At 45.9% G+C, this 23,837-nt stretch overlaps 1 protein-coding gene across 1 annotated transcript in view; it reads right to left on the reverse strand.

The window, feature by feature from the left end:
* Positions 1-23,837, reverse strand: part of DNAH7 (dynein axonemal heavy chain 7) — a 2,019,015-nt gene that overhangs the window by 1,882,474 nt on the left and 112,704 nt on the right. The window contains exon 4 of the mRNA XM_078680414.1: positions 15,487-15,667. Within this exon, the coding sequence (XP_078536540.1) occupies positions 15,487-15,667 (181 nt within the window). The remainder of the gene's footprint in view (positions 1-15,486; positions 15,668-23,837) is intronic.

Genomic DNA, 23,837 nt, shown 5'->3' on the forward strand with positions numbered 1-23,837 from the left:
ACATGATGGGCGCCAGTGACAACATACAGAACCATAACATGGAACTACCAAAATATCTTCAGCTTTCAACCAGGCCAAAATATCGACAAGATGTAGGCGAAACCACAAACTGCTGTGATCATTACAATATGAGAATAATTTACCACCACTGGATTATAACAAGACCAACTATGTTTTATTCAGCGGCATCACCTCCACAATGATGGAGATGCATCACCCCACTGCGGAATGAAAAAGAAAACAATAATAAAGCAAATTTATTACAGTTTAATTTTTCACTGGCAGCCAACGTTGCAGAGTCTAGGGTTGGGGCCAGACAATCCTCTCTTGAAACTAGCCAGGGACTGAGAGGAGGAGTGGAGGGCACTTGTAAGTGCATATTTTCGTTTGATCGGCCATCTTAGGCAGGCCAAATAGCCATGCATACTTAGAATTTCTCCACCCAGCTGCGCAGCTGGGTGGAGCAATTGCACAGGCTCCCAATCCCTTCCTGATCGCCTATCAAGGACGCTCAGACCAATCCAGGCACCGCTCTCACAGCTTCAGAGCAGCGTCTGGATTTGGTGGGGAGTCTGGGAGCCTGTGCTGGCCCAGGGACTTCCGGAAGAGAGGACCACCGAGGCAGCTGGACACGGGAGAAGGAGGTAAGTGCAGGTTTTTTAATATAATTTTTCCCCGCGCTGCCCCACCACTTTACTTTGGCAGCAGCCAGTATAGGTTTTATGGACTCTAAATGCATAGCCAGTTGTTCCTATAAATGTTAGAAACAGTGTGAACTACTTGGGGTTCACTGTCACTTCGTACATCAAGCACAGTGAAGACTTACTGAGCATGATGGCTCAGCAAGTTAAGCGTTTGTTGCTGATGAATAGGGTGCTGGTCACAAGTATGAATCCTAAGAGGGCAAACACAATTTTTTATCTTTCTCAAGTGGATCAAGTGCCATTAACTTAGTTGTTAATAAAATCTATTATTTACATCTTTTATAAGAGTCAGAATGAAGAATTAAGTTGTTATTATTTTAGTACTGCTTTTTTTTCTGCTTCATTCTTTTGCCATCGGAGATCCAAACTTTCTTTCACTGTCTTGTTCTAAGGTTTTAGTGAATACCTCCATTTTGATTGACTGAGGGTGACCATCCAGCACAGAGCAATCAAGCTTTGTTTATCCAGCATCCCACATTGCAACCTTTTCACTATGTTTTAGTTTTACTTTCGCACATCCTTCTATTCTCTGCAACCATGTATTTCTGTCACAAAAGATTGTGGTTCTTTACCGTGCCCCTGATTTGGAATCAGCACGGCTCCCGTACGATAACCCTGTGAGTTTTGATATGATATGAAATCTTAGAGAGCAAGTCTTATGTTTTATTCCCACAAATAAGGCGACGCAGTGTCTCGTGCATGAAGAGCGCACCCGGAAGGAGCCGCAGCCCATGACCCACTTCTGCTGTGGGGTGTCTCGATTAAATGACTGGTGCTCCTTAAACAATCGGTTTCGTCTCACAATAACCAGCAGATAATGACTGTGCATCAGTTAAGAACGTGGCAGACACTGAATGCAAGGGCTCCCGAAAGGACGATGAATTCATCCAGTATTATCTTCAGTAGAACACCAGAAAGTAGAGGTTGAGGTTAGGGAAATGAAAAACGATACTTCTCGAAACAACATTTGGGAAATGTATCAGACGTCACAACTTCCGAATCTATGCACTTAGGTACGCTCACAAAATTCTCCAGGGGGCAACATTTTCAGCAAAAAGGTGTTTTACAGGACTTTTTGACCGCAAAACCCATTTTTAAGAGAATCCTTCTAACAACAAATGTTTTGCAAGTTTTGAATTCTTGAGAACATTTTTTTGCAAGTCTTTTTACCTTTGACAAATGGCTTGAAGCGGTTTCATTACTAATAGGAGACTTATGTGTTCTACATTGTCAGTACTAACCTCTTTATTTCACACAAAGAAGGGAGAATGTTTTTATGGTTCAGATTACATCTTTGATCACCTGTGGAAACTACCTGGTGTGAAAAAGTGCTGTAAATATGAGAAAACTCATTCGGACTGTAAATGTGTTGCATACGCACTAACATTTTGCTCTAGTAGAATGAGCTCCTATATCTTCTGGAGGTTCCTTACCAGCCAAAGAGTAACAGATCTTGATGCACAAGATAATCCATCTGGAAAGAATGCGCTTGTGCACCGCTCTGCCTTTCCTGCAGCCAACAAAGCCCATGAAGAGCTAGTCATCCACACGATAGTCTTTAGTCCTATCGAGGTATAAACTCACCGCCCTCTTAGGGTCCAGGTGGTGAAGCCGCTCCTCCTCCTTGGAAGGGTGAGGGGGGGATAGAAGGAAGGAAGGGTAATGGACTGCCCTAGATGGAAGGGAGTTACCACCTTAGGCAGAAAAGCAGCCCTGGTCCTGAGTACCATTCTATCAACATGAATGGTCAAGAACGGCGGTTTCAAACTCAGAGCTTGAAGCTCACTTACCCTCCTTGCCGAGGTAATGGCAACAGGAAAAACTATCTTAAAAGTCAGTAGTCTCAAGGGACACTTATGCAAGGGTTCAAAGGGAGAACCCATCAAGCAGGTTAAGAGAAGACTTAAGTCCTATTGAGGCACAATAAATGGAGTGGGCGGAAATTTGTTGGTAAGGCCCTTAATAAAACGTAAAACAATAGGTGACTTAAACAAAGATGGCTGATCCGGCAAGCAAACAAATGCGGACAAAGCCGATAAATAGCCTTTCACAGTAGCCACAGCAAAACCCTGCTGAGCCAGAGAACTGAAGAATGCTGGATAAGCGAGCCCTTAAAGGGTCAATAGACTTCTCCCCACACCAATGGACACATTTGGACCATCTATAGGAATAGATAGACTTGGTGGAGAGACGTCTGGCGGACAAAATAACATCCACCACGTCAGAAGGAAGAGAAAAAGAAATCAGGTTGCCCCGTTCAATCTCCAGGCATGAAGGTGTAAGCTCTGGAGGTGGGGGTGTAGAACCTGCCCCTGCGACTGCGAGACGAGGTCTGCCCTAAGAGGGAGACGGAACGGAGGGCACGAGGAGAGGTGGAGAAGATCTGTGTACCAAACCCTTCTTGGCCAATCCGGGGCAATCAATATGACTTGGGCCCAGTCTGGGTTCTGCGCAACCCCCATAAGCGCAGAACCCAGACACAACAGAATGGACACACCTTCCTACGCACCAAGCACTCTCTCTCTAGACCTCGACCTCTATCCCCCCTCCCCCCCCCTCCACTCTATTGTCCGGGGCTGGGAAAAGGAATACCAACGGACAACGAAGCGCCGCAAAGGAGGAAGCATAAAACAAAGACCAACAGAACATGGACAATCGAACTATCACCCCCCCCCCCCGGCGCCCCTTCCTTTCCCTCTTTTCTTCTTTCTTCTTTCTCTGATTTTCCACTCATGTATATCTCATGCTTCATGTAAATATATATTTTTTTTTACTCAATAAAAACTCCAGTGAATGACTTGGGCCCAGTCTTGGCGAATCTTCCTCAGAACCCGAGGAATCAAGGGTATGGGAGGAAACGCCTAAAGGAATTGTGAGTCCCAACTCAACTGAAACTTGTCCCCCAAAGCTCCCTGCATCAGATACTGGAGACTGCAGAATGACAGGCAGCGAGTGTTCTTGTGAGTGGCAAACAGGTCCACCCAAGGAGTTCCCTATGTCCGGAAGACGTGACAAACCCCCTCCGGATAAAGCCTCCACTCGTGGTCGGCTGAGAACTGCCGATTGAGACTGTCTGCACGCACGTTTAGAACTCAGGCCAGATGATTTGCCATCAGACAAATCTGATGGTCCTGAACCCAGGATCAAAGACGCAGAGCCTCTCTGCAAAGACAATGCGACCCTACTCCTCCCTGTTTGTTGACATACCACATCGCGGTAGTGTTGTCCGTCAGGACTTGAACCGACTGACCGGGAAGGGAGGAAGGCTTTGAGCGCCAAACGTATCGCCCGCAACTCCAGAAGGTTGATGCAACCTTTCCTCTGGAGATCAAAGACCCTTGATCTCCAGGTCCCCCAGATGAGCACCCCACCCTAGAGTGGATGCATCCGTTATCACTGTGGCCACCGATAGAGGTAGATGACAGAGACAGATTGCCTTCCATGCTCCACCAAGACAGATCCGCCGCAGCTTCTCTGGAGATCCGCCGCAGCTTCTCTGGAGATCCTCACAGACTCCCTGAGATCTACGTTATGCTGATACCACTGCCTGCAGAGGCACCACTGGAGCACCCTCATGTGCCAGCGTGCATGATTGACCAACAGAATGCAGGAAGCAAACAGACCGAGCAGGCGTAGGACCTTAAGGACTGGAACAACCGCTCCATTGTAAAACAAAGGAATAATTTCCTGAATGTCGAGAATCCTTTGAGGAGGAGGGAATGCTCGACAGTAGTGTCCAGTACCGCCCCTATAAACAGGTTGCGCTGAGAAGGCACCAGGTGAGACTTGGGCACATTTATCAAAAAACTCAATCTGTACAACAGCTGGGTTGTCACTTGCAGATGATGACGCACCTTCTCTGGCAACTTTGCTTTGATCAGCTAGTCGTCCAGATAGGGGAACACCGGAACCCCGATCTTCTGAGATGGGCTGCCACCACTGCCATCACCTTGGTGAAGACTCGAGGTGCAGTAGTAAGTCCAAACGGGAGAACCGCAAACTGATAATGTTGCGCCCCTACCGTAAAACGGAGATACTTCCTGTGCGACTTCAGGTTCGGGATTTGAAAATACGCGTCCTGCAAGTTGATCGACACCATTCAATCCTCCTGTTGCAGCGCTTGAAGAACCTGGGCAAGAGTGAGCATCTTGAACTTTTCCTGCTTCAGAAAGAGATTCAAGATCCTGAGATCCAGGATTGGACGTAACCTGCCATCCTTCTTGGGTATCAGGAAATACCGGGAGTAGCAACCCTGACCCCTTTCCTGCTCCAGAACCACCTCTATCGCGCCTTTTTTTCAACAAAGTTAGAACTTCCTCCTGGAGGAGAAGAAGGTGGTCCTCTGAGCAAACCCCTTGTCAAGGAGGGTAATTTGGAGGGAATTCCCGAAAAGGAAGAGCATACCCATTCTCCACAATATTGAGAACCCAAAGGTCTGTACCTCCTAAACGATGAACCCCTAGGCTGAGTCTGAAGACCTAGAGACTTGGCCGTTGCTTTACTATCTTTAAACCTTTCTAGAGCTGCATCCGCTTTCTTGCCAAAGAGACCAGAGCCATCAAAAGGTAGATCCAAAAGTGTTGCCTGTACATCTGGGGAGAACTCTGAAGATTTAAGCCAGGCACTTCTTATTGTGGCCAAAGAAGATTCCATGATCCAGGCGACAGAGTCCGCCGTGTCCAAACCACTCTGAATCACCTGACGAGCAGCCGCTAGAGTGTCCTGCAACACCTCATTAAAACATTTTCTGTCATCTTCTGACAATTTTGGGCAAAGATGTTTCGCCGAGTCCATTAGAGCATGGATATAGCGACCCAAAAGACAGGTGGCATTAGTTGATTAAGGGCCATGCTAGGGAAGAAAACACCTTTTTAGTGGACTGGTCGAGTTTCTTTGACTCTGTCAGCCGGAACCTGTGGAAAGGCACCGGAAAACTTCTTTGAATAGGCAGCCTGGATCACTAGACTCTCAGGAGAGGGATGTGATGGTAAACATTCAGGATCCCCTGGAGCCACCCTATATCTCCTGGCAATAGCCTTATTAACTGCTGCAGCTGAGAATGGTTTGCACCAGACCTCCAATTCAGGCTCAGTAATGGCCTCATTAAACGGTAGCATAGGTCCTACAACAGAAGTAGGAGAGTGGAGAACTTCCGTCAGAATATTAGATTTAAATTCAGCAGAAGGAAGCTGAAGGTACAAAAGTTCTGCTGCCTTTTTAATTACTTTATGGTAGGGGACCACATCCTTTGATGGAGCTTCAGATACAGGCAAAAGCTCCCACTCTGGAGACATATCAATGCCACTTGCCACTTTTAATCCATAAAACAGTCATCAGAGTCCTCAACCTCACCCTCCTCCATTTCTTCCAGGCAAAATCTCTGCTCCTCCAAAACTCTCTGGACTTCTCTCCTAGATCTTATTCTAGGCACCGACGCCGGTGGAGCCAAGACCGACTCCTAAGGACCTGGAGCCGGCGTCGTGCACGTATCTGTCGGCACAGCCTGCGCCGATCGAGGTTGAGCTGACGGCGCCGGAGAGGATGGAAACGGCCAAGACGGCGCAGCCGGAAGAAATGTCATGAAGGGAGACTGGGCATAGGCCTGAGGAACCCCCAGATTAAACGCTAATGGACCCATGGGACCCGAAGGTGCTCCAGAGGGATACATAGCTCTATGGAATACTCCATACATTGCATTTAGATAATGCGAAGGTTCTTGGCCCCGGGCTAGCGAAAGGAGGATAGACCCCCAAGACAGACTCCAATGCAGGCGTTACCATGTTCGGGCCAGCCGGCGCCGACAGTGGATCCGATGGAGTCACCTGCTCATTCGGCACAGGAACCTCTTCTACCGGAGCTGTAGAATGTTCCAAAGTCAGTGACGGAGCCGGCGTCGGAGATCGAACAGGAGAAGCTGCAGGCGAAGCTGATCTCACCGGAGAAGCTGGATTTGAGGGAGGAGACACGAAGTCCTTACGGCGTCGATGGACTGCAGAAGTCGACTTCAGCGCCGCTTCTCTATCAGAATGGTGATTCGAAGAGTGTCTCTTCTTCTTTTTATCCTTCTTGGCTCTTGAAGCATGCCCCGACGTTGATTTCGAGCCCGACCTCGACCTGGAGCGTGACCTCAACCTCGACCTTCTTCTTCTCTTTTTTCTTTCCTCATTTTTGCCATGAAGAGCTTCGCTTCTCTTTCTTTCAAAGCCTTTGGATTCATTTTCCTACAACAGGCACATCCCTCGACGTCGTGATCTGACGACAGACACCAAACGCAGTCTTTATGCGGATCTTTAATAGGCATATGTCCTTCGCACGGCTTGAACCCTGACTTCCTCGACGACATCATTGAAAGGAAACAAGAAGAAGCACAGGAATACAGCCAGAAACACAAAGTAGCAAGAGAAACTTCGTAGAGTCCTAGAAAAACCGTTAGCGTCGACGGCGCGGAAAAAAGGGAACTGACGTCATCACGCCGATGAGGCTCCTTTATGGCTCCACTGACGTCAGCGGGGTCACGAGCAGAGCCATGGTTCTACGACGTCGGCCTCGTCAGCGTGGAGAGCTACCAAAATTTTCAAATGCTGCTGGGGCAGGGGATATTCACAAGGTGAGGAATCCACTGGCAGATGTATCCATCAGAATACAATGGTAAAGTAACTGACCAGGACTAACAGACCACCCTTAACTGACCCGATCTCCAATGCCCATCATCTGAAATTGGTGCTTAGTCACCGGTTCTCCTTCAAACTCGACTTCGGTGAGTTAACAGCTTCAACTGACCATGTACCATAATTTGTCAGCCGATAGGGGTGCCCATGATCCGGTAATGCACACACAAAGGACAACATTGAATTTTACGTTTTTCATTGACTTCTATTGACATCTTTTAGTGATTCCTCGAGCATTTATAACTCTTGATCCTCTGGAATATTTAATCACCACATTGCAGTCGTTTTTTTACTAAAATGGTGTAGGAACTTGAACTTATTTATTTCTTAACTTATTTCAATACTGTACCTGAGGAATTACTTGATGCGCGTTCCAAGCTACCAAAGACAGAATCGGGAATCCTCACAGAATCCAATATTGATGTCTAGGCACTAGGTTGTTGTGATTGTGGTGGGGGTCAGCCCGAGTCTACATCAAAAGAGCGGCTACTCTCTCCGAAGTTGGCTATTCTCATTTCTGATAGTGAGCATTAACCGGACATGCAATGCTGGAAATCACCAAAATTGCTGAAATGTTTTCAATTGGATTATAGTTCCCATTAAAATGGAAACTTATTTCAGGCTGAAAGTGTAAATTCTCGGGCTCCTAAAATAGGATTAGTTAGAATACACACAATGTGTACAACCCCATTATAGATTGGTAGGTATTTGGATGCCACTATTATCAAATACACAGAGTGAGCATTTTAAATTACAAGGGGGTATTTAGGGAAATTTCAGTATGAACATTGTAATCATAAAATACACCCCTCACAGACTAGGAAACTTGTGCTGGTGGTAAAACTACCACTGGCAGTTGATGCATTACCATTAGCAAAGATTGCACTACCATTACAAATGTTATATCAATAGATTAAATACTGTCCACATATGGAAACATTTATCACTTACACTAAGTTCAGGTAAGAACTCCTTTTAAAAAGTCGCAACATCAGAACCAACCATTCATACTGAATATGAGTATTTTTGCTGCAGGGAAGGCATTATTACAGTCTCAACAATTGATACAAACTTTAAAGAAAGTCATATTTTTTTAGTGTTGGTTGTAAATTTTCAACCCACCAATGTTTGTTTAGCTGTTCTAAATGCGACCTTAGCAGAAATGTATGGGTTCTCATGGGGCACATTTAACACTGGTGGTGACTGGAGGCCATATGTATCAAGCCTTTTTCCCATTTGCAAACAGGTAGATTCTCTGAATCTGCCCGTTTGCGAATGAGAAAAAGCCTCCTGGGATGTATCATCCCAAAAGGCCATTGCAAAATAGAGAATCGCTAAATTTGTGATTCTCTATTTTTAGACTGCAATTAAAGAATTACAAATTGCGATTCCTTAAATGCAATTCTGGAAGCACCAGAAATTTGCTGTTTGGCCTTAAGGAATTGCACATTACCACCAACTTTAAGTTGGTGGTAATTTGCGATTTTCTTTTAAAAAAGCACTTTTGTGATTTTTTTAAAGCGCCATTTGTCGAACATACATGCCCTTGGGGCATGTATGTGCACAAAATGTGCACACATGCATATTTCAGGGGTGCAAAAGGGTGTCCTTTTGGCACCCTTGCAACCTTGAAATTGCATTCTCAATTTATGATTCTCTAATTGGTAATCGCAAATTGAGAATGCCTTCCCATTCATTCCTGTGGGCCTCCTAGCCCACAGGAATGAATAGGAAGGTATTCCTTACTTGCGAATCTCAATTTGCGATTTGCAGATAAGGAATATGTAGGATTTGCAAAAATGTTTGCAAATCCTACATACATTGCATTTTGCGATTCTCTAATTGAGATTCGCTAAAATTTGCAGAGAATCGCAAAACTCTTTTTTGATGCATATGGCCCAAATACCCCTCCATTTCTGCTGGACTTCATTGCATTGCAGCCAACAATTTTATCCCGTATTTACGTCAAAATGGCAATTTACCACTAGAGGTATTTGTCATGGAACAGGACCAACGAGGTTTGATATTTCTTTGCTGTTTTTAAAGCGCTCTTCTATACTATTTGCCCTTTCCAATCATCACAAAATAGGTTAACTTTTTGCGGAGAGTTAAATTAAGATTTTGCATTTAAGAGCAATGGAAAACAGACGTCCATCTTAAAGTCGGTGGTAGGTTAGCAGGTACATCACCACTCATAGGTATTTGAGTGCCATTTTATAGCAGGGTCACCTCTTAAGTGTGCTGCCTCGATTCACTCCAATGGCTGTCTTTGTGTCACTTTTTTAGGTCGAGCAGACCTGCATTTAATGCGAAGCATTGATTGCTGTCTGCTTCTAGACCTATTGTCAACCGTATTTAGGAATGAAGACACGAGTCAGACGCGCGCTTTGGCAGTCTCAGTTTTGACCGCAGGAGCGCGCTTCTGCACGCGCTTGCGCAGACGAACTCACAGCCCCTGCTTTCGCTTCCCTCGCATGCATTAATGGCGCACAGACACAGCCAGCCCCCACCCCTCTGCATGCACGCACACACACACACACAGGCGCGCGCACACATACACACGCTGCCGCCCCCCACCCCCCTGCACACACACAGACACGCACGCATACACACGCCGCTGCCGCCCTCTACCCTTCCCCCCACCCCCCCACACACACACACAGTGGTTGGGTGTCACGGGCAGCTGCCCTCTGCCAGGCTCTCAATGAGCGAGAGGGAGAGGCTTTGCCGATCCTTACCGGGGCTCTTCAGATTGTAGCGGGCTTCCATGGCTGCGGCTGCGGCTGCTGCTCTCACGGATGCTCGTGGTGTGCCGGGTTCATGTCGGTGTTCCGCCGCCCCAGCTTTAGCCCTGACGTGGCACCAAGTTCGTGGCCCTGCCCTGGTGCTCACACTAACGCTGCAAGCTGCGGCGCCTGGGGAGGTGACGTCAGATCCAGCCGCTGACTGTGTCCTTCAGTGAGCGCCGACATAGAAAAGGGACTGGTGCGGCGGAGAAAGTGCAAGCGAAACTGCAGGAAGGGTAGGCAGAGGCCTCGAGCGTGCAGACACTCAGGCCATCTTATGAGAAGGAGGCTTCCTCTTCAAGTACCGTTCATCATTGAATTGAAAAAAAAGAAAACAGATTTTTATTGTGCATCTGGCTTTAGGTAATCGCTCGTTTCTACTTTCTAGTTCAGTTCACATCCTGCCTTGCTGTCTGCAACACCTTTTCCCTGCTTCTTATATTCTCCCTGTGCTCCACTTCCGTATTGGCCTGTGCCACACTTCCCGTGCGATCCTTGCCCCACTTCCGGTGCCGGGCTCGGGGCGCGCGCAGGTGTCGGTCTACCCGTCGGGCCCGGAGCTGGGCGCCTCGCTGGCGGTGCTGGTGTGGCTGGAGGCGGGCCGGGGCTCGGGCCAGGCGGAAGCTTCTCGCTCGGCCTCTCGGGGGGCAGCCTGGTGCAGATGCTGAGCCGCGAGCTGCCGCGGACCCCCCAGCCCTGCTCCCACTGGCTGCTGGCTTACTGCGACGAGCCACGGGTGCCCTTCGAGGACCCCAAGAGCACGCACGGGCAGTACCGGGTGAGCGGGCACTTCCAGGGCAAGGGTGAGGGAACAAATCACCTGGTGGGCGAGGGATGCAGGGGGCATGCTAGGATGAAAACAGGGCCCATATACTCAGGATGCAGTACAAGAACAAGGTGGACCGGGTAAGGGGTGGGCTTATGTCATAAAAAATCAGGTTTGCAGTCGGCTGTTACCAACTCTTTTTAGCATAAATGCAGGCGCCATTTACTTGCGGATGTGGGTGCATTTCGTTTGCAAGGAACCTTTAGGTGCACCCTCTGGACTGCATATATAATTCTGCACATAAACTGTTCCAGTATGAGGGCAACCCATGTCAAAACCTGGTAATATAATAATATCAGCTGCACGAGTGAACAATAAATAGGCAGTCATTTGTTGCGAAGAAGTCTCCTAGATATTATTGAGGCTCGCTCGCGGCACTGCGTTATGACATTGTTGGTTATTAGGAAATTATGGTCCTGTAATGTCCTCCTATTTGACCTGTGGCTGTGAAGTCTCTTCCCTTGCGAGCTCGTGCTAATCACATGCCCATTCGAGTGGGAGGGTAGAACGGGTTAAGCACCGTCCTTTCTTGTATGTAGGCTCAGATTGCACTTTTCACTGCTATTCAAAATTTCGTTTCTGGCGAGATGCAGTTGTGCCGAGTTATAGCTATGGTGATGTCTGGTGGCTTAGTTGTCTAACGCGTCCACTGTGTGGTCCTGTGTTCGACCTGATTGTCACAGGGTCAAATCCTAGCGAGTCCACTCAGCCTTTTATCCTTCTGAGGTAGATAGAATAAGTACCATTGAGATGGGAAACAACAAACATATATTATTATTCGGCGCCAAGATACCCTTGGGTGAGCCTGCGCTTCATAAATACACGTTATTATGTATGACTTGGACAGAGCCTGCTGTCGTCTACCTGTTTCAGGATGTTATTTGTGCCCGCAGGATGATAGTGCCCGCAGGATGATAGTGCCCTGTTTCTAGTACAGCAGATCCTATTAGGGATGTTTAGTTGCACCAGCAGAAAAGATTCTATTTCAGGTTAGTCTCCAGGGTCACTCCTCGCAGCAGATGATGTTTTGGGTTCTTTAGAGAGTAGTTTATTTTTGTACGTGCGTTTGTGTCGATCTCAGGTGGGGTGTTCTGCTGCTGCCACAAAACTGGCTCCCTGGTGGTACTTTCTTGTGTGCTGATGAAACAGGTGTACTCTAGGATGCTGTTGAGCAAGGCCTGCGGCGTGCTCTGGCTTCTCAGATACTTTTGCCTATGAACTAATGTTCAGTATTGGCTGCATAACGTCATCCATCGTTAAATATTTAATTTCGGTGCTGCACTATTTCCGTACCGCTGTGGTTCCTTTTGATGCTGTAACCGCACATATTGTAGTGGCTGCAAACCGTGATCTCACGTTGGCCATGCTATGATTTAACCGATGGAATAAGCTCACATTGGACTATTGGGGTGTCTTGCTGTACATTCAGACCTCACGTTAAACGCTCTCGTCAGGCCAAGTCTCTAGATATAAGCGGTTTTACTGACAAGAGAGCGCCTTTATGCTCAAAGTACAATTTATACTGGTTTTGTGAAAAAATAGTTTTCATTTCAGAAGGAAGTAATTGCAGGGGAGGAAGCTTTTTACTTTAAATTAAGTGTGGTTGTAATTTAAGTGGTATGTTACCTTAAAAGACGCCAAGATCATGTTGCAGCCCTTGTTGCTTGTATTTTTCTAGCATGAAAATGCTGCAGTATATGATGTGAACATTTAAATGACCATGCATGTTAGTGCAGTAGAACTTTCCCAGTGTATCTATTGTGCTCTGTGTTTTTAGGTCTGGCTTAAGCTTTTCTCTTGCCTCATGTAATTAAAACAAAAACATCATGAGTAATAGACTCACATAGGCGGTGCTGTAGGTCAGATCTCTTCGTCTATGGGCCTGTTCGTGTCATCCACATTTTACTTCCTCCCACCACACTATACAGCATGACGAAACCGTGTTAAGCCACTTAAGCAATTGGCTATGTTGCACAATGATTAACAGCTGTTTGCCCATATCATGTGTGTCCGTCTGTCTTAAAAAGGGGCATTTCAGTGCCACAATAGATAGGACAATACTTAGCCAGTTAGTCGATTCTTTGTACTTTACGTCACCCATGTGGGTTAAACCTATGCTTTCAGGTTACTGTTACTCGGAACCAGTATTAGTTTTTTTAGGTCGAGCAGACCTGCATTCAATGCGAAGCATTGCTTGTGTCTTCGACAACTATTGTCAGCCGTTTTGGGGAATGTAGACACGAGTCAGACGCGCGCTTTGGCAGTCTCAGTTTTGACCGCGGGAGCGCGCTTCTGAGCCGCGCTTGCGCAGACGAACTCACAGCCCCTGCTTTCGCTTCGCTCGCATGCATTAACGGCGCACACACACAGACACAGCCAGCCCCCACCCTTCTGCATGCACACATACACACACAGGCGCGCGCACACATACACACGCTGCCGCCCCCCAACCCCCTGCACACACACACACAGACACGCACAGTCGTGGGTGTGGTCGGCCCGCAGGAGCAGAGTTGATGCATTCCTACAGGTTAGTAAACATCGATGTGATGTTTGGTGCCACAGCAATTTATCTTAATGGGACCAGGTGCGTACCCATTCATATTAGTGCAACAGGAGCAGTGGCACCGGGGTCTGTCGATACTGGGGACAGGGCACTACACCACAGTTATGGTTGCATTTTACAACTGAACCAGGGCACCCTTGCTACGCCCCGACCCAGCACTGAAAGGAGCATTAAACATATCACTAGAATGTAACCAGGTAACCTATAGGTTACACATGCATCTCTGCAGTTGGTTCCTCAACCCATTGAGCGGTCTTCCTTAGAACAGAAAGTGTGAGCTCAGTTGCAGGTTATATTCTGGGATAGCAGCCTGCTGAATAAACTGATAAGTCGATCATACCTTAAGCTGTGTAGCAAGCACATTACACCTTGGCCCCAAGTCATCGTTCCAATAATACATGGAGAGTTCTGTAAACCAGATAAAGCAAGGATATTTCCTGGATATGATCAGATAATGGCTAAGCCAATGTATACACTTTTAAACATATGTTCTGCACCTTTTACAAGGACAGTCATTAGCCAGACGCTCCAGTGAGCTATTTACGTAGCAGTAGATAATCTACATGAGAGTTAAGAAAGAAACAGATCTCTTTATTAGTCAGACATGGAAGAATAGTTGGGACGAGCAACAAACGGAGCAATATCCTTTGAAGCCATGCACAGACTCTCACACTCTCACAGACTCTCTCTCTCACACTGACTCACTCACACTGACTCACTCACACCACTGACTCACTCACACCACTGACTCACTCACACCACTGACTCACTCACACTGACTCTCTCACTCATTCTCTCACTCACACTGACTCTCTCACTCTCACTGACAGACTCTCCCACTCTCACTCTCACTAACTGACTCTCCCACTCTCTCACTCACTCGCTGTCACTAACAGACTCTCACTGACCGACTCGCCCACTCTCTCTCACTCACTGACTGATCTCCCACTCACTGACTTACTCACTCACTGTCCAGACTCTCACTGACCGACTCAGCCACTCTCTCTCTCTCTCTCTCTCTCTCTCTCTCTCTCTCTCTCACTGACTCTCCCACTCCCTGACTGACTCTAACACTCATTCTCACTCACTGACTCACTCACTCACTCACTCCCAACACATATTGTATTACAAATGTAATAGGTGTCACATTTGCAAAAGTTTAAGCTTTTGGGATTGTAAATGACAATGCTATTAATGTATCTATTTTCAAAACCAACACATAAATAAAAAAAGTGTCATTTACAATGCCAATAGCTAAAACTTTTCTAATGCGAGACCTATTGCATTGCAAATGCTTGTTATTATACCCTTTCACCGCATCCGCCCATATTTTGTGAAGAGGGCAGATGATAATGAGAGCTGACAATTTTCTTTAAATTCCAGGTTTGCTGCATACTACATTGGTTTTGACTTCTGTAAAATTAATGGCAGATTGTGCTCGGAAAAAAAGACGATAAATAACGAATATATGACGTTACAACGAATTCCGTTGCAACGCATGCCTTTACCACGCATGCGTTACAACGGAATTCGTTTACCACGCATAACATTTACCACAATTACTAGCGTGGTGACGTCATACGTCGTTAGGAGAAAGCGGAAGTTTATTTTCCGTTTTCTCTTAAACGACGCTGATACCCGACGTGACTTCAGGTGAGTTTCTTTTTTGGGGGGGGAGAACCCCCCAAGCCCCCCTTTTTTTACTTTTTACCTTTACCACATATACCTTTACTACAAACCTTGTAGTAAAAGTATGCGTGGTAAAGGCTTTCGTGTTAACCACGCATGCGTTGTACTGCATGCGTGGTTAACGATTTCGTTGTAAAGGCTTCGTTGTAATGGCCGTTTCCCATAAATAACATCAACAGCAATACCTGGAAATACAATGGTTACACGACGAAACTCCAATAAAGAAAGGAAGCAAACCATGACGCACATGATGATGTCAACCAGCGCACTTCTGAACTGCTCTCGGTCCCTCTTGGGGTGGGAGAGGCCGCTCCGCATCTTTGATGTTGTGGCTCCGGCTTGTGCCCCAGTAACTCTACCCGGAGGGCCAGGAATCGATCCACATTCTGGCTTCTTGATCTTCTTTGCTTTTGGAGCTGGAAATTCGCCTTCAAGATAGGAACATGAATTTCTGAAATTAGAGTCTGTATAATGAATTATATATTAGTACATATCAAACTTGTCAGCGTTTCCTTCTTGAGTTGTTGAATTTAAATCGTAAGGGCGTGGTGTGGTATTCGTATACAATTAAACTACGGATGCAAACACGTGGGATATACCGTTTGCCAGCAGGTTGTATGCTGGTTTTGCCTGTGTTAGTGCCCCTTTCAACAGCCTGCATGCACACAGTTTTGAAGGGGGTAATAGCCACCAGATACAATGTGGGTTTGTACAGTGTTTGAAAAGGGAAAATGGAAGTGCAGGTACTCTGTAAAAGAGTACCTGCTTGTTTCTGAGAAGTGCTGGTCCTCTCCAATTAAAAGCATTATGTCTCTCTTGAGAAGTGCTGGTAGACTCCCTCTCAAAATAAAAAAAAGTGCCAGTACTCTGTGCGCTTTCCATGTACAGAGACTTCCCTTTCTTCAAAGCTCTACGTCAAGGAGAACATGCCACCTGGACAGGGAACAAGACATGGGGCCAGATGTACAAAATTCTTATTCTGCATCTCTTAAATAGCGACTCCTTAGAAATCTCTATGTAGGAAATGCAAAATGGTATGTACAAAAATAGATTCCCTAATAGTGAGTAGGAATAGATATTAGGAAATCGATATTTAGGTAATACCAATGGGCCCATAGGTACAAATGGATTTGCATTTCCTAATTTGAAATGTTCTAATAGGAAATCTATGCCCACTCCTCCTTGCTGCACCCTGAAAAATGCGTAGCACATGTAAAGTGCACAGATGCACTAGGGGCATTTGTGCGCTTTATTGCACTTTAAAAAAAAGCATTTTGGAGAGCTTTTTTAAAATTGCACAGGGTTACCATCGATTTTGTGTTGATGGTAATACATTTCCTAAATGCCTACTTCGCATTTAAGAAATGCTTTGTTGTCCATGTGCATAGGAAATCACAAAAAGGAAATCCCTATTTGCATTTCCCAAGCGGCCTTTGTACATGCAAAAAGGATATTTAACATTTCTTAATGGGCCGAAATAGCGAGTCGGCCCGTTAAGATATCCTATTTAACTTCGTACATCTGGCCCATTGTCCCCTGTTTCCTTATCTAACATTTGACTTTATACTGATCTTTGTTGAATAATGGGGACGAAAGCCTTCAGAGAAATATGCACTGCTCTGAGCTTAAACCTGTATATATGCAGCCATCTTTGATGTCTTCAAGAAGCCTTCACGAAGTCCAAGAGCGTGAGGAGACACATCTATTACAATCGCTAGGAACTCTGACTCAGAGCCTGACCTTCTGGGCAAACAGTCTGAATATCCACCAGCTCATGGAATACTGAGAAGACAACCTGTCCTCCCTATCTCCTGGTCTTTCGTGCTGCTGACCCCAAGACACTCTTCAAGAGGTCCAATGTGCAATATCATAATTGATATTATATTTTCAGGACACTACTGTGCCTAACAGACGCCACAGACTCCATCCACTGCAGAGCCTGGTAGGTTTCTAAATCAAAAAATAAACAGGTCATGGAAAAAAAGCATTCCTTCAAAAACACTTTTCCTGCTTCTATTTCCAACATGGCCAATAGAAACGGTACTTTGCATGATGGGATAGTAGTCACCTTTAACAAATTAGCTGAAAGGTCAAGACACTTTAGTGTTGCTGGTACATCTTACAATGATTGACTTTCACCCTTGCGTTCTGGATCTTGCTAGCCTAGCACCGGTTTTAAAAAAACAGCATCAGTCTAACGCAACCCAATTATTCTTATTCTTCAGTTCCACACACTAAAAAAATACTCTAATAGAGGACATTGAACATATGAGAAAGAGTCACCACCTGAAATCTGAGACGCATCTTGTGAGATTTTCTCATTGGGATAGGAAAGTATGAGTCCTGTAGATTTGTCATGCAAAACCACATGCCTTTTAAAATAAATGGAAAATCTGTTGAAGGGATAGTTTTCTAAACCTCTCCTTTTTGATTAATATCTTCATATATTCCACTTGGTGCGAGGTTTTCTCCTTATCTAGAATCAATTTGAATATATCTGGTCCCTCAGAGGGCACAGAGACACCTCTTTTTGATTCATTGCTCTAAAATCAGCCTGATGTATCTAGTGGGTGGTTTTCAATGTCTGAAAATATCTGAGAACAAAGCAGCACATTTGCTATTGCCTCTTTATAAGTCCGGCTGCAGGCAGCTTAAGGTGTCTGGACGATCACATGTCTGTAATTTTTCTAAAAAGTACAGTAAGTACAGAGAAACAGTGGGCTTTGGGTCAGTCCCCTTCAGTGATTAGATTTCATATGCTTTTCGTAGTTTTTGTAGTGGTCTGGATAGGATGTTAATCAAGGTCTAACATGGAATGAACGGTTACATTTTCCCATTTGTGTTCGTATCAGGTTTTTAGTGATGGGTCATTGAATATCCTTTTTAATAGGAAATAATGTGACATGGTATTTAACTCGTAATTAAAAGCTAGTATGTGTTGTTCGATGTATTTACTTTCCAGACACCACAACATTTTAAGTGCTGATCGTAAGAAACTGGTTTAATATTTGGTTGAGGGGGTGAAAACCCTACTCAAGCAACAACCACAAAAGTTAATCTGTGTTTAACCCTCTGCTAGCTTGGCACAAAAGCAGCCAGACTTAACTTAGGGGTACTGTGTAAAATATGTATGCAGGACACAAACAGTAAAAAAGTGAAAACAAAAAAAAAGACGGATTTGCATATGGCGGGTCCAAACTGGGGTGGCGTAGTGGGGAAAATAACAATGGATTTAACGCACATCTTTTTCCTGGGGGAGAATGTTTGCATTGTCAGCATTCCATCCATCATTTGTTTGCTGTAACACTTTTTGCCCTAAGTGGGATGGGTATGCCCAGACGTGGGTCAGTTGCTAACTGTGCCACTGGATTCGAGCTAGCCTGGCTGAAGAAGGGTGACATACTCAGAAACCGGTCCCAGGATGCTTGTTTCTGGTCCAAGGAGGACCTGACTTGGCAGTTCGGCCTGGACTGTTCCCATGGGGCACAGGGTCATGGCTGATTTGCATATGGCTGGGTCCAAACTAAGGTGGCGTAGTGGTCAAAAGAACCATGGATTTAACCCATATTTTTTGACTGGGGGAGAATGTTTGCATTGTCAGAATTCCGTCCATCAACTGTTGCAGTAACAACGTTCTAAAAGTGGCAATTTCACAATTGTAACTTAAACACCGGTTTTACCATTAAAAAGGATTTAAAATTAGAATTCATTTGAGTCTAAACATGACATCTCTCCCTTCTCCCAACCAAAGGTTAGCACTTATTAAATGTAATACATGTAATAAGGCAATCCAATGTAAGTCTAGGTGAGAGGTAGGCCTTACAGTAGTGAAAAAACGAATTTAGGAGTTTTTCATTACCAGAACATGTAAATCTTAAACCCATGGGGGCGTGGCTTGGAGCATCAAGATGACGGTCACACTCTAAGAGTGCTCCAGACCCCTCCGTCATCCGCTCCAAGATCCACAACCATCGCCAGCCCAATCCTTCTCCCGGTGCCAGACTTCCGTCCACAGTTGCGAAGCCAACCTTCTGGGGTGAACAGAGCCCCTGTAGCACCCGCTTATTGCCAATAACCACCATCTTGCCTCATGGCCTGCAGGGCAGCCTCGCAACAAGATGGACTATCCACGGACTCCAGGAAACCTCGGGGAGGCTGGAGGTGAGCCGCAATAGAACTGCCGGGACCAAAGAATAGTAGACATCTGATGCATTGCCCGCAGACTCCTGGCAACGCCCAGTGCTGAGACCACCTGTGGCCAATCGCTGCTATGCCCTCCTGTCACCAGCTCTCACTGCCTCTCTCCTTGTGCCTGTGAGGTGTCCTTTGTGGTGTGGCGGGCCTGACACTGGCTCCGGAGGCGGCGGAGACCGCAGTCACGTCTGCAAGACCGGAGGGATAGCGAAGCCCCCGCACCACACCTGTGGAGCCTTGGGACGTTCCCTGAAGCGACCCTCTGGGGGCCAGAGTGGTGCCCCAGACTGGGCACCGGGCACTATACCACATCACCCCTCTGGGGCGGCGGTGAGTGCATTCATCCCCGGTGATCCCACGACGCACAGTCAGGTGGGGGCTCACGGCCTAAAGGAAGATCGCCGACTGCCGCTTGTTTCCCGAGGTCTGCGGCCCGGGGGGCCCCCAGTAGAATGTGATTCAAAGGGTTCTCCTTTGCCTGCGGCCATGGAATAGGGTCGAACTGGGTCCGAGGAGCCACCCACCAACCTTACGCTGTTACCCTCCCTGCCTCACTCCTTGACACCGACACTCTCCTGACTGTGGCGCTGTTAGCCTGATGTTCAGCCCTAAGACACACATGATGGGACAACAAACTGAGTCAGCAAATACCTCTCTGGCAGGGCATGTGGCTGGGGGAGGTGGCGGCACTAGAGGGATTCAAAAGTTGGGACCACATCGGTATATAACAGTTGGGCGACATTTGGGCAGGGGATCACATTAGAATGTTCCAAGTCTTGCAGGGGCGCTACACCCTTCATGCTATACAATATTACAAATACCTGCAAGCTACGACATGCCCTCAGCGCCCACCTATCAAATGGCAACACACTTCCTGAATTCAGTCGACTCAAGGCACAGGTCATGATGGAGAATCTGGGGGGGTATCGTGGTTATACCGTACCCTTATTAATAATGGCCAAACAACGCTCGACCCGCTCAGACACCAGTGGGAGGGATGGCTGGGCCCTCTGGAGGACAAAGACTGGCATAATGCCCTTATGGCCCCCAAGACCATTACCACTTCAGCCAGACCCCGGAGTGCCTCTGTAGGGCAGGCATACGTCCCTCTCTTTTACCACATTGTCTGGTCCTGTCCTCACCTTACCCCGTATTGGGACACAATAGAATCCGAACTCGCAAACGTCCTGGGCTGGCAGGTGCCCCACAACCCCCTACACCTCATCCTGGGAGTCACGGAAGGCTTAAAGCACAGATAAATTATTCCTAGGGAAATGGGCACAACCTAACCCCAAGAGTAACTACATGGCTCAAAGGAGTAGACTGGTGTGGCACCCAAGTCAAACCCTTGTTTGAGGCCAGGGGGTGCCCAGCTAAACACAAGAGGGTCTGGGGAAAATGGTTAAATCAATTAGGATGATTGGGTCTTATGTCTTCTTATACGCATTGAATGTACTGTTTATTCATTTTGGAGCTGGTCTGATATGCATGTCTACGCACAACCACTGCAGGTACACACTGAAGGGCCAGTGGCTAATGCTCAAGTGTGCTGTAACAATGTTTTTGTTCTTCTAAAAATCAATAAAGTTGATTATCAACCAAAAAAAACTTAAACCCACATGTCCTACATTTTAAATACAATGCACCATACCTTCTGGGCCCTTAGGGGTGACTTAAATGTACTAAACACACGTTTAGGCCTGGCAAAAGGCTTATTTTGCCGATCGAAGTTGCAGTTTAAAACTGCACTACAGGCTGCAATGACAGGCCTGAGACATGTTTTAAACAGCTTCTTTATTGAGTGGACATGCAAGTAAATCTAATATGCCAATTAGGTGTAGGACAATTTCACCATGTTTTAAAGAGAGGGCATTTTAGCAAAGGTTAACGGTGGTTAAGTGCACTGTTAAACTAAAGCCAACAAAAATGAATTAAAAAAATACAGGAGGGGCAAAGGCAAAGTGGTTCGAGGAAGACCACACCAAGAATGCCGGATGCAACACTGATTTATGTTTTCTCAACGAACTGGTGCCTTTTGAATGCCTCCTCTATTCATAAAGAGACATGGTTATTCACTAATCTCCCGTGGATGTTCACTTGTTATTGTTTACTGTTGCGATAAGGTTGTTGAATGTATGGCTTTATTCGGTCACAGATTTAAGAGATGGGTGCATACAGCCTTTTTTCCCTTCTTCTTTGAAGGCACAGCTTAACATTATAATGCAGTCTGCTCAGCAAAGGAGTCCTACTCCCAGTTCCATATTGTTCTAGTCCAAAATGGTTCCTTATTATATCATTTTCTCTCTAGGACAGCTGGAGGCAACAGGCACAACGTCGCTCACCTATTAATAAAGACTTCCTCTAACAATAAGCCAGACTGATATGCTTTGCCAAGGCTTTTTTTTATTTAAGTGAGCCATTTCCTATTATAACACAGATAACACATTGATTAGATCTCTGCTGTGCTGCATGTACAAAACTGAAACAACCGGGCATTACTACACTGTACAATGTCCAGCATGCAGATGATGTTCATGGTGATTGTACTGACAGAAATGAACCTGACCCAACTTACGTGACGCCATTTTATGGCACTTCATGATAAAGCCCAGTGGCTCATGTGGCATGGAATATGTGCCACTTTCCTGACCGGTTATAGATTACTTATTGAAGGCTGCAGTGCAATGAATACAGGGAGTATGAGCACAAAGAACAGGGGCTGTCAGGGTAGGCGTTACAGGCTGTCTGAGAGAAACTAATAAAATGGAGGATGTAGAGGAAGTTTAAAATGAATCCCAACTTGAATGGCTGATGAGAACTCAAAATAAAAAAAACATAAATAAACTACAAATAGAAGAGGCTCAGCCTTGAGACCCATGCTTGATAAAAAAGAAAGAAGGATTTCCACACAGCAGAAATCCAAACCAGTATCCCTATATGTTCGAGCCCAACATGTCCAACAATACCTAAGAATTCATGTACCTTAGAACAGATTCCAGTAATAAGTCAAGAAATATTTTTAGACTTTTTGCCAAACGTAAATTACAGCCCTTCAGAAAAATAGGCGTCAACATGTCATTCCCCTTCTGAGGAAGCTGCATTGGCTCCCCATAACTCGGAGATGTGCCTTTAAGATGGGATGCATTATCTTTAAGTCTCTGAATGGTAGCAGCCCCAAATTCGTTGACAGTCTAATAGAAAGATACACTCCGACCAGGGAACTTAAAACATCCCTGGCAAATAATTATTAATTCAGCCCCCATTTGCACCGAGTGGGAGACCCCGACACTTCGCTCAGTCTGATTTTCCCAGGATAATTTTGGAAAAATCAAATTGAAAGGTGCCTGATGAAAGGTTTCAATTATATCCGCTAGTTTTGCTGGTTGTTCAGAAGTGGATTTAATTAAATATTCAAGTACCTAAGAGTTTAGCACAGTAGCGCTATTTCTACAGTTTCTAATCATGCATGCGCCTGTGCAAGAATACTGTGCATGACGAGAAACGAACATGTTGGTAGCGTTATGAGACGCTTTCTCCTAATTCATCCATACTTTAGTCTTTTAAACGGGCTTGAGAATCTTATAGAGGCCGCCGGGATCGCATAACGTGCATCACAACTCCTGAGTGCGCAACTGGCCTCTGGGGGATTGCCCGCTTGCCCGGCTGGCCAGTCCGGCCGTGACTCTGACCTGCAATCTGCGATCTGCCCATATGCATTTCCTGACTCTACCTTCGTTAAAACTGAAGCGTTTCGGTGAACAAGGTTTGCCATATTAGGCCCCAGATAGTGGAATTCCCTGCCTCTAGAAATCATATCCTGCACAGACCTTATGAGTTTTCGAAGACTCCTAAAGACATGGTTATTTAGACAGGCAAACGAGTAACATCCCAGGACTAAGCACTCTTCAGAGTAGCGCCATGAAACCAATCTGGTGTACGTGCAGTTTACAAATAAAGTATAACATAACACAACAGATAAGAGTTGTTTCTGTTTTGACAGAGCAGGATCCACACCACACAATCAACGAACACTGAGATGAATGTATAACATGCCAGAGAGGATATTACTGCATGCATAAATGCCCACATAAATAGTAGAGACTGCATGGCTTTGCTCATAAACTATAAACAAACTTTAGTAGAAGTTGGTTTGTCAAAGATGTTCCATCTTTCTTAACGCCTTAACCGCAGCGGTCTTTCCGCCGTGGTGCGGACGTTCTATTAGGAGGGCGGGGCTGGGTCGGCCGTTGGCCGACGGCAGCTCTAGCGAGGTAGTGCTCCCGTCGGCCAACGGCCGACTGCAGCACGTAAGGGGTTAAATATACTTTATGCTAGACAGAGCCAATATTTTGTACACAACTAGCACTTTCTTTTACTGATTGATGGGAATCAAATGATTTTGAA

This window comes from Lissotriton helveticus, chromosome 3_1 (assembly GCF_964261635.1).
Source record: "Lissotriton helveticus chromosome 3_1, aLisHel1.1, whole genome shotgun sequence".
Classification (NCBI taxonomy): domain Eukaryota; kingdom Metazoa; phylum Chordata; class Amphibia; order Caudata; family Salamandridae; genus Lissotriton; species Lissotriton helveticus.